This window comes from Ambystoma mexicanum, chromosome 10, assembly GCF_040938575.1.
Source record: "Ambystoma mexicanum isolate Mex_15411 chromosome 10, UKY_AmexF1_1, whole genome shotgun sequence".
Taxonomy (NCBI): Eukaryota; Metazoa; Chordata; class Amphibia; order Caudata; family Ambystomatidae; genus Ambystoma; species Ambystoma mexicanum.
The window spans coordinates 1,500,656,521-1,500,670,333 of NC_090932.1; the positions used below are offsets into that span (position 1 = coordinate 1,500,656,521).

General features: G+C 45.7%; 1 protein-coding gene across 4 annotated transcripts in view; it reads right to left on the minus strand.

Moving 5' to 3' along the window:
• The window catches only part of ABCB9 (ATP binding cassette subfamily B member 9), a 398,286-nt gene that overhangs the window by 230,387 nt on the left and 154,086 nt on the right, over nt 1-13,813 (minus strand). For all 4 annotated transcript variants that reach the window (XM_069619638.1, XM_069619639.1, XM_069619640.1 and 1 more), the window contains exon 8: nt 7,137-7,325. In XM_069619638.1, coding sequence (XP_069475739.1) covers nt 7,137-7,325 — 189 coding nt within the window. The remainder of the gene's footprint in view (nt 1-7,136; nt 7,326-13,813) is intronic.

The window sequence follows — 13,813 nt, forward strand, 5'->3', positions numbered from 1 at the left end:
TATTTCCCGCCCCCCCCAGACCTCCCCCCAAGATCATCCTGTTGCGATTCTGACTTGCTTCAGGAAGATGTGGCAGAAGGGGAGCTCGAGGATGAAGAGGAAAGTCAAGTGAAAAAAGGTGACGCTGTTTTCTTGTGCATCCCTTTGTAGTCTTTTCTTGTGCTTCTCTAATTCTGTCTCTTCTGCTTTGTATGTTTTCTAGACGTTATTGTTTTCTTTCTGGAATGAGAGGAGGATTGAACCTTAGAAGACCAGAATGCTTGCAGGACAATATGCTTAGTTCTTTACCCCTGGAATTCCCCATAATCTGCACTGGAATGCCTCTCCAATACAGTGTTTCGTTGGGATCCATTCCAACCTACTTTAAATAGTAAAACACAATTTTCCCAGTCCAACATGGCTGACCATCTGTGTCAACGACAGCACGCTGAGGGTAAATGTATATATTTCTCTCTGCGCGTGTTCAGGCCCGTACTGAGAGAAGACGAGTGTCTGACTCTGTCCTGCTCCGTGCTTTATTTATTTTTATTGTGCATTTGTAAGGCGCTTATACAACAAGTAAATTGTGTTTAAAAGCGTCCACAGGGCAACAGGGAGGGAACAAGGGAATGAAAATCAATTAAACAATGAAGGAAAAAGGCAGACCTATTAGACCTTGTGAGCATTCAGAACGTGCAAGTGCAGAGAGAAGGGAAGGGGGTAGAAGGGGGAAGTGCGAGGTATGCCAGGAGGGAAGTGCTAGGGAGTGAGCATCAATAAGTGCCAAGTGGAGAAGTGCTAGTGAGTGATCAGCAGCCAATAAATAAGTGCAGGCCTGCGGTGGCATAGGCCAATGGTGCCAAGGTAAGTGCTGGGTGCAGGCGAAGGCTGAAGGCGATTGGGTGTGAGAGGTCCAGAGGACACATATGGGCCCTGGTCACCAATCTCAGCAACTGTAGGATTAGCAGAGGAGTGAGGAAGGGAAGGAAGAGGCGAAAAGGAAGGTCTTGAGGAACTTCTGGAATTTGAAGATATCCGGCTCAAGACAATGAGGAAAGGGGAGGGTGTTTCATGGGAGGGAGCCTGCTGAGAAAAGAGATCGACCACCAACTCTCTGTTTAGCAAAACGCTCGACACGCAGAGAGTTAGTGCAGGAGGAGTAGGCCCTCGGAGTAGCACTCAACCCCTTAGTTCGATCCCTGCAGAACAGGGAGCAACCACGAGGAGGAACCAACTGCAGATGTTCCGTAAACCCAATATGAACAGTACCACACACCCTGCATGCAGCTTTTGGTCTCTGTCTGGGAGACAAGAAATGGAAAAAACAGAGCATGCTGGAGATAGGAGTGGTGTATATACACCTCAGTGGGGTGGGAAAATGGGAGAGAAGAAAAGAATGAAATTGGTTTGGATGGAGCCGATAAGTAAGTTAAGTACTGGGATGAAAAGAAGGACAAGGAAGAAACTGTATTTATTTCATGGATGTATAATTACTAAAATTTGTGATTTGATATATGTGATTTGTGACCACCTTTTTTATACGCAGAGTGCAGCCATAGCATACATGCCAATCCTCCCAATTTCGGCAGGCGACTCCTGATTTTTCATTTAAAAATAGTGCTATTTTTTACTGTCTCCCGCCTAAAATAAGTATAACCTGAATGCAATCCTATGGGAAAATGACACTCTCCCGATTTCTGTGGTGAAATATCCCTCTCAGGGGGCTCCACAAGGTTGGCATGTCTGTCATAGGCTTCCAACCAACACCACGTAATGCAATCTACTCCTAGGATGGAGTCCTGAATGGACTTTCTAGTACAATTTTGTCTGTCTGTAGAAGGTCCTGCATTTTAGCTGTGCATTTGCTATTTCGGTCTGCATTACTGGGTGTGGAGTGAAGAACTTGCATTAAAAAATGCGAGAAAATCAAACGATTTAAAAAGACTGTTTGGAGAGCGCTCTGAGCGGTCTTTCTAAATCAAAATGTCATGCCCCTTTCGCACACGCGTGTGTTCAGGAGTTTATGGGTGAGTGAAGTAATTGGATGTGTTGTGTGACGAATCAAAGGAATTCTCCCCTTCTCCCCAAGGGGGAGCCCTCCACCCCCTCATGAGGCTATGGATGTGAGCTTGCGCTGCATCACCCTCCCTAGTGGTCGAGGCAAGTGGGACCTCACCGGGAGAGGCTCCCCCTTAGGGGACAAGGACTCCCATTCCCATGAGGAACTCCCAATAATTATACACACTGTGACCTACATGACAGGTTCTACAATATCAGAATCCTGTCAAGATAAAGACTGGGACATAGAAACTCCACAGAGATACCATCATCTTATGAGATATTAACATATAACAGTTTAAATCAAAGTGTGCAACTCACTGAGACGAGGACGTTAAATAACAGACCCTATATGACGAGCAGGGAGAGGGAGGAACGCATACGCGGCCTAGAGAAGGCCCAGCGTGGTGTCAGAGTGGAAAGAGGCAGAGTACGCACCAGAGATGAGAACTGCAAGTTTGAACTCTCTTTAGACAGGAAGCTGGAATGCCAGAGCCACAGCAAAATCCTGGTACCAGCGAGCAACAAGGCGGGAGCCCAGCACGAGAAACTGATATGCCGTAGCCAAGGCGAAACCCCAACACGAGAAAGCATCAGGGCAAGAGCCTGATACGAGAGGCTGAGACGCCAAAGTCACGGCACAACCCTGACATAAGAAAGACCCATGGCAGGAGCCTGAGACGAGAGGCTGAGACACCAAGGTCACGGCGCAGTCTCGACATAAGACAGACACAGGGCATGAGCCCAAGACGAGAAACTAAGGAACCAAAGCCGACAACTCCCGTAACACCAAAGAAGGCAAATCGTACATGTTCCGAGGCTCAAGAGGAGGTCGCTAAGGAACAAGGCTCCCCAAAGACGTTCCCCTTCATAAGAGAAGGTAAGAGTGAGAACGGGAGACCGAAGAGAGATTATATCGTGCAGATCACTCGTCCCAGTATAAATTATGAGAGGGACTTATCCTTGAACGAGCTGAACCTATATTGTTGAAAATGAGAAAAGAGAGACAGAACACATTTTTAAATCCATGCACTTAAATTATCAAGAAGAGAGTAATAGAGCCACTGAGAATCTAAATGTCAAAGTATTAAAACAAGCAATAACAATACCCACGGAGAAGGGCACATCCATAAGATCTTACAGATCAGTAAAAGAGGATGTGAAAAGGAATGGACATTGTGAATCAGAAGATATACCAGAGAGCCAGCTAAATAAGCAAGTAGGACAAAACAAGTGGCGTTCTAATTCACCCAGAGAGAACCCCACCTGAATAGTATGCTTCTAGGATAACCCGGAAGTAGTAACAAAGATATCTTGGAAAAGAAGCACTAAAGGGGATCCAAAAGAGAAGGGAAAATTACAGAACGTAATTGAAGAGTTACAGAAACTAATCAAAGAAGTCACAAGAGATTATCTTAGAATTTCATATTAGCATAGAAGCCTATATATTGGTATTAAAATACCATTAAGAAGAAGGGAGTCATTCTCCGGATATGGGTTAGTTCTTATAGCGGTAGGGTCAGTTAGAATAATTTTTGGACCGCAGACTATTTCCTTTTGGACATTTACGACCGACTAACGAGCAGCTTAGTTAGAAAAATAGGCATGCCCACCCATAGAGATAGGGAAAGTTAGGCATTATGCTTTACTTTAATAAAAAGTTGGTGAGTCATGTCCTCCTTCCGACTCGCCACAGTTGTTAAAAGCATGCGCGCGTGCGTATGTTTTGTGAGTGCGTGCGTGCATGCATGCATGCATGCATGCGTGTGTGTGTGTGTGTGTGGGGAGGAATGATTGTGCTGTGGAACGGAGAGGGCGGGTGGGGGAAGTGTGTTTGCATGACTGGGAGAGAGGGGGGAATGTGTTGAGCTGGGAAGGGGGTGGTGGGTGAAAGGGAGGTTTTGGGGGGCGGGGGTTACTGGAAATCAGCAGGAGAGGGTGGGGGTGGAATCACCTTTGAATGGAGGGAAGGGGGGTCAGTATGTTATATTTCAGCATTTCAAAGGACACACAAAGTCGGCCTTTCAAATGCTAAATATCAATTAGAACTGCATTACTGATGTAGAAGGGGAAAGCTATAGGTCCAAAGCATGTGTTTTTAACACTCCAATGCAGTGCAAAAATGCCCTAAAGCATGCATACAGGCCTTATATAGACAGTTGCCCACCTAGAGTGTTGTCTTTAAGGTGAATGTTCCCTTTGGCCTAGCTAGATTGCCATGCATTATTTTACAACCTTCCCTCTAATTTATTTCTCCCATACTGCATTATAGTGGCTTCTTTATCACTTCACCATATAAAAGGATGACACTCGTTCTCTCTTCTCCAGCCGAGCACAGTCTGGTATGCTCGGGTCGGAGAGACCTTTTTCTCAAACTCTCCTTGTGTGTCCCCAGCGCTCTTTCTGCACTCAGCCATCTCTCGGCTTGTACACCTTATTCAGCAGGCTCAGCTTTACCTGAAACCCCTCTGGCCATCAGCAGGAGGGAATCCAATTTGATCATCTAGTTGGTAGCCTCTGCAACTCCAAGACACTTTTATGCACATCTCAAGGCCATCGCGCAATATCACCACCACACAAGTAGTTGCCTTCATCAAATCACTGCTGGCTAATAATGGAAGCGCTCGTCCCTGCTTTTTTATTGCATTTTCTTCTTGGATAAAACACTAATATTAATTCACTCCAACGATCGCTATCGCTCACACTTTTCAACTTCCTACGCGTTGTGAGTTAAGTCTGTACATTTCTGACATTTCCCACTATACATCTTTCCTGCTCCCCTTGACCACATTTCCTTTTCATGCCACAGACCCAGTCTGGCTGCCACACTGAGTGGGGCCACAATTTGTTAATACATGGAGGCTTGGCACTTTAAGACCACTACGGCGGTGAGGTGCGCAATATAAAAGACTAAAAACATACCATAGCATACCATTATATAATGGGTTGTTCTAATCCTTAGTACGTTCTTCGTTTATAGGTAAAGAGAATATGAGACTTTTTTTTTCAAAGGTTTATTCAGTTGTAGTAAGAAGATATAATACTAAATCCTGTCATTGGGCCTAGTGTCAACACATGTTTCGCTATTTTCGCTACATCAGAGTTCCTGATCTATTGTACCTCTATTACTAATGTTTAGGTCCTTCACACCCTATGAAAACCTGTGCAACTATGCTAAATCCTTTGTGACCATACATTTCTGTAGGCTAATTGGTCTTTAACAATGTCCCTGATAAAATCCCTATACTTAACTTCTTTTTGTTGACCCAAGACTGGTGTGCGTGTTGAAAAGAAATGTGCTTTTCACTTTAGGATTATTTTGCACCAGTGGTGGCTGCCCACTGCCTCATCCTATGTTCACGAGTATGTGCACCTCAAACACTGCCCTTTTCCCCTCTGTTCCCAACAGTGTGTGATTTTCTTACACTAGCATCAGACCCAACATCAGTGATTGTGTAATGAGTCTATGGTATCCCCGACTCACATTTCCCAGCTCTTTGAGACCATGGTTATGTAGGGCTTTAAAACTAATATAAAAAGTAAATGTAGGGATACATAGTTAAAGTAGCAAGTCAAATCACTATCCAAAGTTAGATCTAGGGTTGCTTACGTACAAAGCTTTAAAAACAGACCATCTTAATGCTTCCGAAACATGGTGGTAGAGATGTGGTCTCGTGGCAAGTGTTTCTTGTGTGGTCAGTTGAAATATCTGCCAGCACTGGGTGTGTTTAGAGTAGGTGTCCCCAGTAAAGGGCAACATGTCAAAACATGACATCTACAATTGTTCTAGGAAGAATGCAACTCCTAAGAGGGAGGAAACAGAGATAATGATGGAACTATTGATGCAATATTAACCAAGGCGGTGGGCCAACCCTGTCGATAAAGGCCTGCCGCCCAAGTTAAGGGCCGGAGCAAAACAAAGGCGGCAGTGCTGTTACCGACAGGGTTGGGCCGCCGGCGAGGTTAATGTCGCCATTAGCACCCGTGTAGTTTGCCTATGTGAGTGCTAAAGGTAAGGATTTTTTTTTTTTTTTAAAGGAAGACATTTACCTTTGTGGTGCAGCCCGGCTCTGGCAGCGCCGTCAGGGAACGCCATTCTCCATGTTGATGACTGTGACGTCATCAACATGGACAATGGACTTCCTGAAGAGCAGCATTGCCGGAGCCGAGCTGCACCACAAAAATAAGTTTAATTTTATCTTTTCCCTTTTTCCAAAAAGGACTCCATCATCACCCGTGTAGAAATATACACGGGTGCTAAATGGAGAAGGGGGAGCGGGTAAGAGAAGTGCCCATCAACAATGAGAATGCTTGGAAGGCAGGCTTACCTTAGTGAATACAGTCCGCGTTCTGAGCATTCTTATTGGTGGATGACACCTCCCAGGGTGCTAATAGCCACTAATAACCTCAGCCATTCTGCTTGGTAATGCTGAACAGCCTCAGCACAACAAAGGGCATGACCAAGGACTATAGTGCTGGCACAGCCCGCCACAGACATAATTATTTCCAGTAGCACCCTGGCAGACCATCTGGTGTGCTATTATATCTTTTTGTTAAAAAAGGTTTGAGTGGAGAGCGTAAACCCTTTCCCTCTTCACCCAAACAAAAACATACAAAACAAGATGGCAGCCAATTGAATAGCAAACAGAGATCTGGGAAGAGTCTCTTGTTGTTTCCCATGCCGTTCATGGAGTGAAGGAGGAGTAGTGATAGTGAGAACAGAGGCAGGTGTGTCTGAAGGTAGGTGAAACCGTTTTCATTATTTTAATACATAATAGACGAGGAAGAGGAGCAAGATGGCAATGGCAATAGGCAATTAGGGTGAGGTGACAGCCACCCTTGGAATGTGTGCGTTATACCTACAAATACAGCCAACGCTCTGAACTTACTGACTTGTGGAAACAGAATCATGGGTATTAATCATAAATATCCATGTAGATTTTAAACAATGAGCAAAGAAAAGGCCAGTACAGGTCACGGGCAGCAACATAAGGGTAAACCAAGAAGCATTACATATGAAGTCACCGGGATGTGCTGGTGAAGCTTCACTACATCAGATACAGTCCTGAAATATAATGTTGCAGGGTTTGAGCACTGACCTTTAATACCTGTACCGTGGGCCGTGTAGGGTAGGCAAAGGTAACATGCTTGAACTCCACCTTTCCTTCGAGGTGCTCCGGAGTCAACGTTCCATCATAGACCATGAGAGGCTTCCGCTCCAGATATTGGAATACCTTCTCAGCGGCTCCAATGCCCTGCATCAGCGCAGAATGTACAGAGTTGATGTCCTAGAAGTAAAGAATAGTCTTCATCACAACACTGTTCATAGAGGAGCAGTCATGTATTGTTATACCTTTTGTGAGCCCCTCATGCCAGGGTTTTCCTGTACTCCTTTGTATACCTATTTAAACATTGTTTGTGAACAGACAGGTTTCAGAGGTATTCCCTGTGTAGTGTGCCTTTACAATTTACGATAACATGCAGGTGAGAGTACAACAAGTGTTGGAGGGGTAGCATGACAGAACACATAGCAGGGACATTGACTCAGATACAGGCATAACTAAATGTGTATGAATAGCATTGTGACATTACTCCGCAGTGACCACTGGATGTCGGACCTATGCACAGCATGTGATTCTAAGCAGATTAACAAACAGCAGAAACATATATACATCTATGTGTGACAAAAACAGGAAGACCGGTTGGAAATCAGTTGAGACAGGGTAGAAAGGGGGTTTGGAGAAACACTCTACTCAGCTAGTAAAGTTGGCCTTAAACAGTGATGGAATGGCTTTGATAGCCAGACGGAAAGCAGTGGAGAGGGTTAAGTGGCAGTAGGGAGCAAAAGCAGTAGTAGGCGCAGATGGATTGGGGAAGACCTAGGTTGTGGAGAAATGAGGAACAGAATCTGACATAAAGAGTTGAGATGGATTCAGTAAGGGAATGGGGGGGTGGGGGACAACCATGGATAGGAAGATTTAAAGACAAGGAGCCGAAACATAAATAGTGAGCGATTTTGCGATTGATACGCCATCCAGCATGAAGGGTGTGTCCAACAAAGTTGAGAACTTTGTTCAGTACAGCGAAAGAGTAGAGGGGAAGAGAGTAGTAGGCTTCAGCAGTAATCTAGTTTGATGAGCACCAGGGTAGAGATGAGAGTTTGTGCTGACTGATGAGGGAGGTGTGGTCATATCTTCCTTATGTTGAGAAGCAGGACCATGGCTGCGGTGGCAATGGTAGATATGAACGGATGGAGGTTAAAGGTTGCTATTGAAGAGAATCTCAAGGCTGCAAGGCAGGGCTAATGAAGTTAGGAGGGAAAAAAATGGAAGCCTAGAGTGTGCAGTAGAGGAAGGGAGAAAGATGACTTTTGTCTTGGGGGAATATAAAATCAAGCAACTGTGATGAGGTCAGAGTTGAGAGGTAGAAGATGGAGTTTGATTGACACTGGGGGATGGGGGCTGTCACTAAGTCTATGAGACTGATCCTGAGACAGGTACATGGGGGCTTCCTTAGGGACTCCCCCGAGACTCTTGTTACGGTTTCCATGACTTCACAGGGTACCCACAATGGTCCGTAAAATGAGATGTGCAACTCAGAAGGAGATAACCTTCGGAACAAGAGAGAACCACTCGTGAGCCCACAGTCAGAGGGCTCTGCAAGCTGTGGGATAACATTTATGAAAGCCCACCTGCAAAATACCTCAAGCTAGAAAATGGAAGGTCAGAAAGAGAAAGGAGGAGGAAAAGGGAGAAGAAGATAGGAAGGCGAAGAGGAGAGGGTGAAATGTCAGAACAGAGAACAGCACCGAGGTGCAGCAGTGAGAACAGACAAAAATGGAGGGAACAGGGTAGGGAGGAGAGAGGGAGAGAGAGTTAGTGAGACTGAGATAGATGTGAAAGTGTGCACCAAGTCAAGATGGAATTACGGCCATGAGGAGTAACAGAGAGCATGGACTAGGAGCCAAAGTAAATGAGTAGCAGCTAAGACCTGGGCCAGACAAGCACCCATAAGGTGGTGGGGGGGGGGGACCAGAACAAGGGTCAGAGTGGAGAAATTCAGGGTGAGCGCCCTAGCTAGACCACACATGAGAGATTTGTTTGCCAAGTGTAAGGGTGCAGAAGTAGACTCAGGACACAAAGATGTCAAGCTTGTTGGTACAGACTTTTATTGAACTAAAAGTAAGGAAGAACCCTATCTCTCCCTATGATTAAGAGGGGTTTCCCTGTCACAAACAAAACTAAGGATAATGTCAGAATGTCTGTCAAAAGTATAAAGTCCACTGTACTGTGTCCTAAACCTATTACCATCCCTTACACTTCAACAGAAAACCTATAATTAAACTACACCCTGCTTAGAGCAGGATGACTCCCTTCTTTGGGATGCTTAAGGCAGTTCAAAGATCCAAGTTTCAAAACACAATCGGGAAGGAATCTCCCTGTCCAAAGCGTTCCTCAGGTTCTCTTTATCAATAGACTCTTTATCACAGTTCTGTCTTCTACCAAAGGATACGACTCCCTTCCTCTGGTCTTCTCGTGATTTGTGACAAAAGGATCTTTCTTTCACCCTTGGGGTTTCCGTGACTTGTACGAAAGCGTCTCCCAACTTGTGCCAAAGGTTCTTTGCCCATGGGCTTCTCGTGCTTTGTGCCAAAGGTTCTCTTCCTCTGGGCTTCTCGTGCTTTATGCCAAAGGTTCTCTTCCCCTGGACTTCTTGTGCTTTATGCCAAAGGTTCTCTTGCCCTCGACTTCTCGTCTCGCTCTGTGGGTACCCGACCCCTTGTTCAACTCTGTAATGTCTCTCAACTAGGCCTAGTTCACTAACCTGCCAAGCCTCTCTTTCAGTCTCTGTGGGGTGCTCTTTCACCCCTCTGTTCTCAACTGGACACCTTGATGCTTTGGTCCTTGACCCCTCTGAGTTTCTCAATCTCTTAACTTGGCCTGGTTCACTATCCTGCCAGGCCTCTCTGGCAGTCTCTTGAGGCACTCTTTCACACCCATCGGTACTCAACTCGTATTTCTCTTCGGTCCCACTGGGACGAGGAAGATATCTCTGCACTTCCTCCCAACCACAGCCTCTGGGGTATATATGTGCCATCCCTGTCCCCCTCTGCGTGCCTTTGTACTTGGTCTGTGAGAGGTCCAGTCCTCGGCAACACTGGACGGCTTCTGCTGCTTCCCTCGAGCTCTCACGGTCTTCGTTCGGTGTTTGGCGACTGTACCAAACTGGTGTCTCTCCGTGCGTCGGGTCTCGCCTGGACCACTCGGATGGCTTTGCTACTGCCACCGCATCCCACAACGAGGTAAGTCGTGGTGCTTCCCCACCTTGCCGTTCTCCGCCTCTCGGTTCCAGGTGGTCGGGTGTGCCGCGGGACATATACTCGGCATCTCGTTCTGTGGCAGGAAGCTGCTCTGGGGCAGGACAGACTCTGAGGGGAGTCACTTGTCCATTTTTATGTACCGACTGCATTCTAGCTTCCAAAAGCTAGCATGTCCGTGTCGATTCTGGGGAGAAGCAACAACATCGCGGGATTCGTCACATAACACAAAACAGGTTGGGGAGCTGAAGTACCCTGTCGGGTAATGTATAGGTACCGGGTGGTGGTAACGAGTAGATGAGTCCAGGAGGCCCAACCTGTGACCCTGACAACCTTGGCAGCGGCCAAGAAAGACACAGAGCTAAAAGAAATATTCGGGGGCACTAACAAAATCAGGGAGCCAGAGAGTGACTGTTTAACCGGCCCAGTAGGTAGCCTTGAATTAATACAAAGAGAGAAGAACTGAGGACCACAGACCTAAAACTGAAGGATCTGCCGAAAATCCAGAGTTCCATTGTACAGTGCCTGAAATCATCATTGGCTCAGTCAAGCCTAGCCCTCTTCTATCACCAAAATAAACCAAATAGAAATGTTTTAACTGGTTTATAGTCCTCTGGTTCTATGTTCTTTCATCATCAGATGGTTTTTCGATGGTTTTACATTTTTTTGATTTTTGGGGACTTCCCTAAACCTCCCTCCCCTATTGTTTTTTTATGTATTCCCAACCAACCCTACCCTCCCCCTTACATGCACTTCCCCACTCTCCCCTATACTTTTCAATGACTTCTTTCGAAAAAACAAGATTTGTTAAAAAAACATTGAAAAAAGGTGAGTCAATGAAAGAATGGTATACAAGTCCTCTAACAATCTCTTGGCCATGACACATCATAGAGCTGTCCAGTAATAGATAGTGAGGCAGCTTGTGATGCAACCGTAGATAGCAGGGCCGAATGAAGGGAGAGGACAAAAAGATCTGAAAATTATCAGGAAAGAGATGGCAGTGCAAGCCAAATCATAAGATGAGTTTTAGCAGGAAGAAGGTATAGAGAGTGAAGAGGAGTGGGCCAAGGACTGCATTCTGGGGGACACCCACTGGAAAAAGCATAGGTGCAGAGGTGTTGGAGTTCCAGGAGATGGAGAAGAATCAGTCAGCAACACTGAGGCCTTCCATTTCAATAGTGTCTTTGAAGCCCTGGGTGGAGAGTGTTTGGGGGATAGAGGGATGAATTACAGTGTCAAAGGCCACACAGAGATCAAACATAATGAGTTGGCAGAGAGGCGATGGTTGTGTGCAGTGGGTACAAAGTTGGAGACATGGGCAAGAGCAGTTTGAGTGAATTGTTTACCCTGACATCCTGATTGGAGGTAGTCACATAGTGTGTGTACCTCAAGTTAGTCAACAGTGAGGCTGAAGACCATCAAGGATTTCGGCATGGATGCCGGAGGGCTTTGGCACTTTATAAATAGATAGATAGATAGATAGATAGATAGATAGATAGATAGATAGATAGATAGATAGATAGATAGATAGATGGATGAAGAGGGACATGGCGGTATAATGAGGGGTTGTTTCGGACTGCAATGGGCTTCTGAACAGTCGGTATGTCTGCGGCTATTTTGTGGCAGACTGGGAAGCTTCCTGATGAGAGAGAAAGGTTGAATAGGTAGGAGAGCCAAGAAGAGGGGACAGGTGCATGCCCTTTGATCATATGGGGTCTGAAGAGATCAAGATTGTTTGGCTAAGGGGAGGAAGACTGAGGTTAATTGGGGCAGAGGGAAGAGAATAATGGATGGTGGGAATGGGAGGTGGAAAGAAGGAGACTGGGGTGAGAGAAATAGAAGGGTGGAGAGGGTGCCATGTATTTTGGTGAGTTGGAAGAAGTATAAAGAAAAGACATCATCAGATAGAAGAGGATAAGGATACATTTTTAGAAGGGTGGGGGGACTGGCCCATAAGGTCATGTATAGGTTGTGAGGGTGTGAATAGAGAGGGGAGATTTACGTAGTAAGTGGTTTTAGAAGATTCAAGAGTGGTATTGAAAGCAAGGGATGAATATGGGCGTGATCCTTGTACCAGCGGAATAGGTGACGGTGCATGGTTTTCTCAGGTGTGGGATCGCTGTGGAAATCGATGGTTCAGAGTAGGGGAATGGGGGAGCACCAATGACTGCCCAGTCAAATGTGATAGTCAAAGGGGTTAGGCAGTACAGTGTTGAAATCATCACAGGCAAGTTTGGCTGAGGGAAAGAGCGGGGTGGGGACTTACCTGGTTCAAGATTGGAGATCACAGAGTCAGGCCTGAATTTTAGCTAGGTGACCAGAGAGAGATATAGGAGTAGAGGGGAATGAGGATGGGGACATGGATGAGTGGAAGGTCAGAGGGAGAGAGGTCAATGGAGACAGCAGAGTTAGTTAAGAGTGGCCAAAATGAAGATTATTTCTGAGGAGTTTCCTTGGGTTTTAGTAGGAATGCTATGAAGGTTGACTAGCGAGGGTTCAGAGAGAGTGGAGTCCAGTTGTGTAGTTGATGAGCTTTAGCCATATGGTTGAGATGACCATTATGACAGGAAGGACAAGAAATGGGAGACATTTACATCACCCGTCAAGTTTGGTGAAGAAGAAATTAAAGGAACTGTGTGCGCAGTACATAAGGAGGATAGTTAGAGCGGTGGGGGCAAGACGCTGGACAAGGATGTGTTCAAAAGAGGATGGAGAAAAGCCAAAAAGGGGAAAAGGGGCCAATGGTTGGACATTACTGATCAACAGATCAACACCACCACCTTTCTTTGTTAGTCAAGGACAGCAGTAAAATAATAGCAAAGGTTGTGCGGCAGGCAGCGAGAGTGGCAGTGTGTTAAGATGAAGAGTGCTTTAGGCAGCTGAGGTAAGTCAATGCTTGTTACTTTATTTAGTTACATGAAATAGGTACACATGTTGACAGGAAAAGTATAGGGGCAGGGAGGAAGCCCACTGGCCCCCACCACCCAGGATACAGGGTTTCTAACAGCCTTTGCCTGGAACACTCACACTAGGGAACAATCCACCTCACCCAACATTCCACACGACATCACTCAGACACTGACATCATTCACTCTGCACACACTAAGGTCCACTCATCACATATGTCCAGTCATAACAGTGCCAATAGGGGAAATCCACTTTTCAGTGACAGCCATCACAGAGTATGGGATGACGCAGGTCAAAGTGGTCGATGAGAAACTAGCACAAGGAATTTATGGTTTAAGCACAGCACCTCACTTTATGGATCATCCTCATCGCAAACCATGAATGTGCTTCCAATTGTGGAAATATGTTTTAATGAAGCAGTCTATCTGTGTTTATATAAATGCACACGTGTTAATAAAATGTTGTAGTGTCTGAAAAGGGCTAACATTGAAAATGACTAACCTCAAAAGGATGCATGTTATTGCTTATAAAGGAGTCGCCCCAAAAGGATTC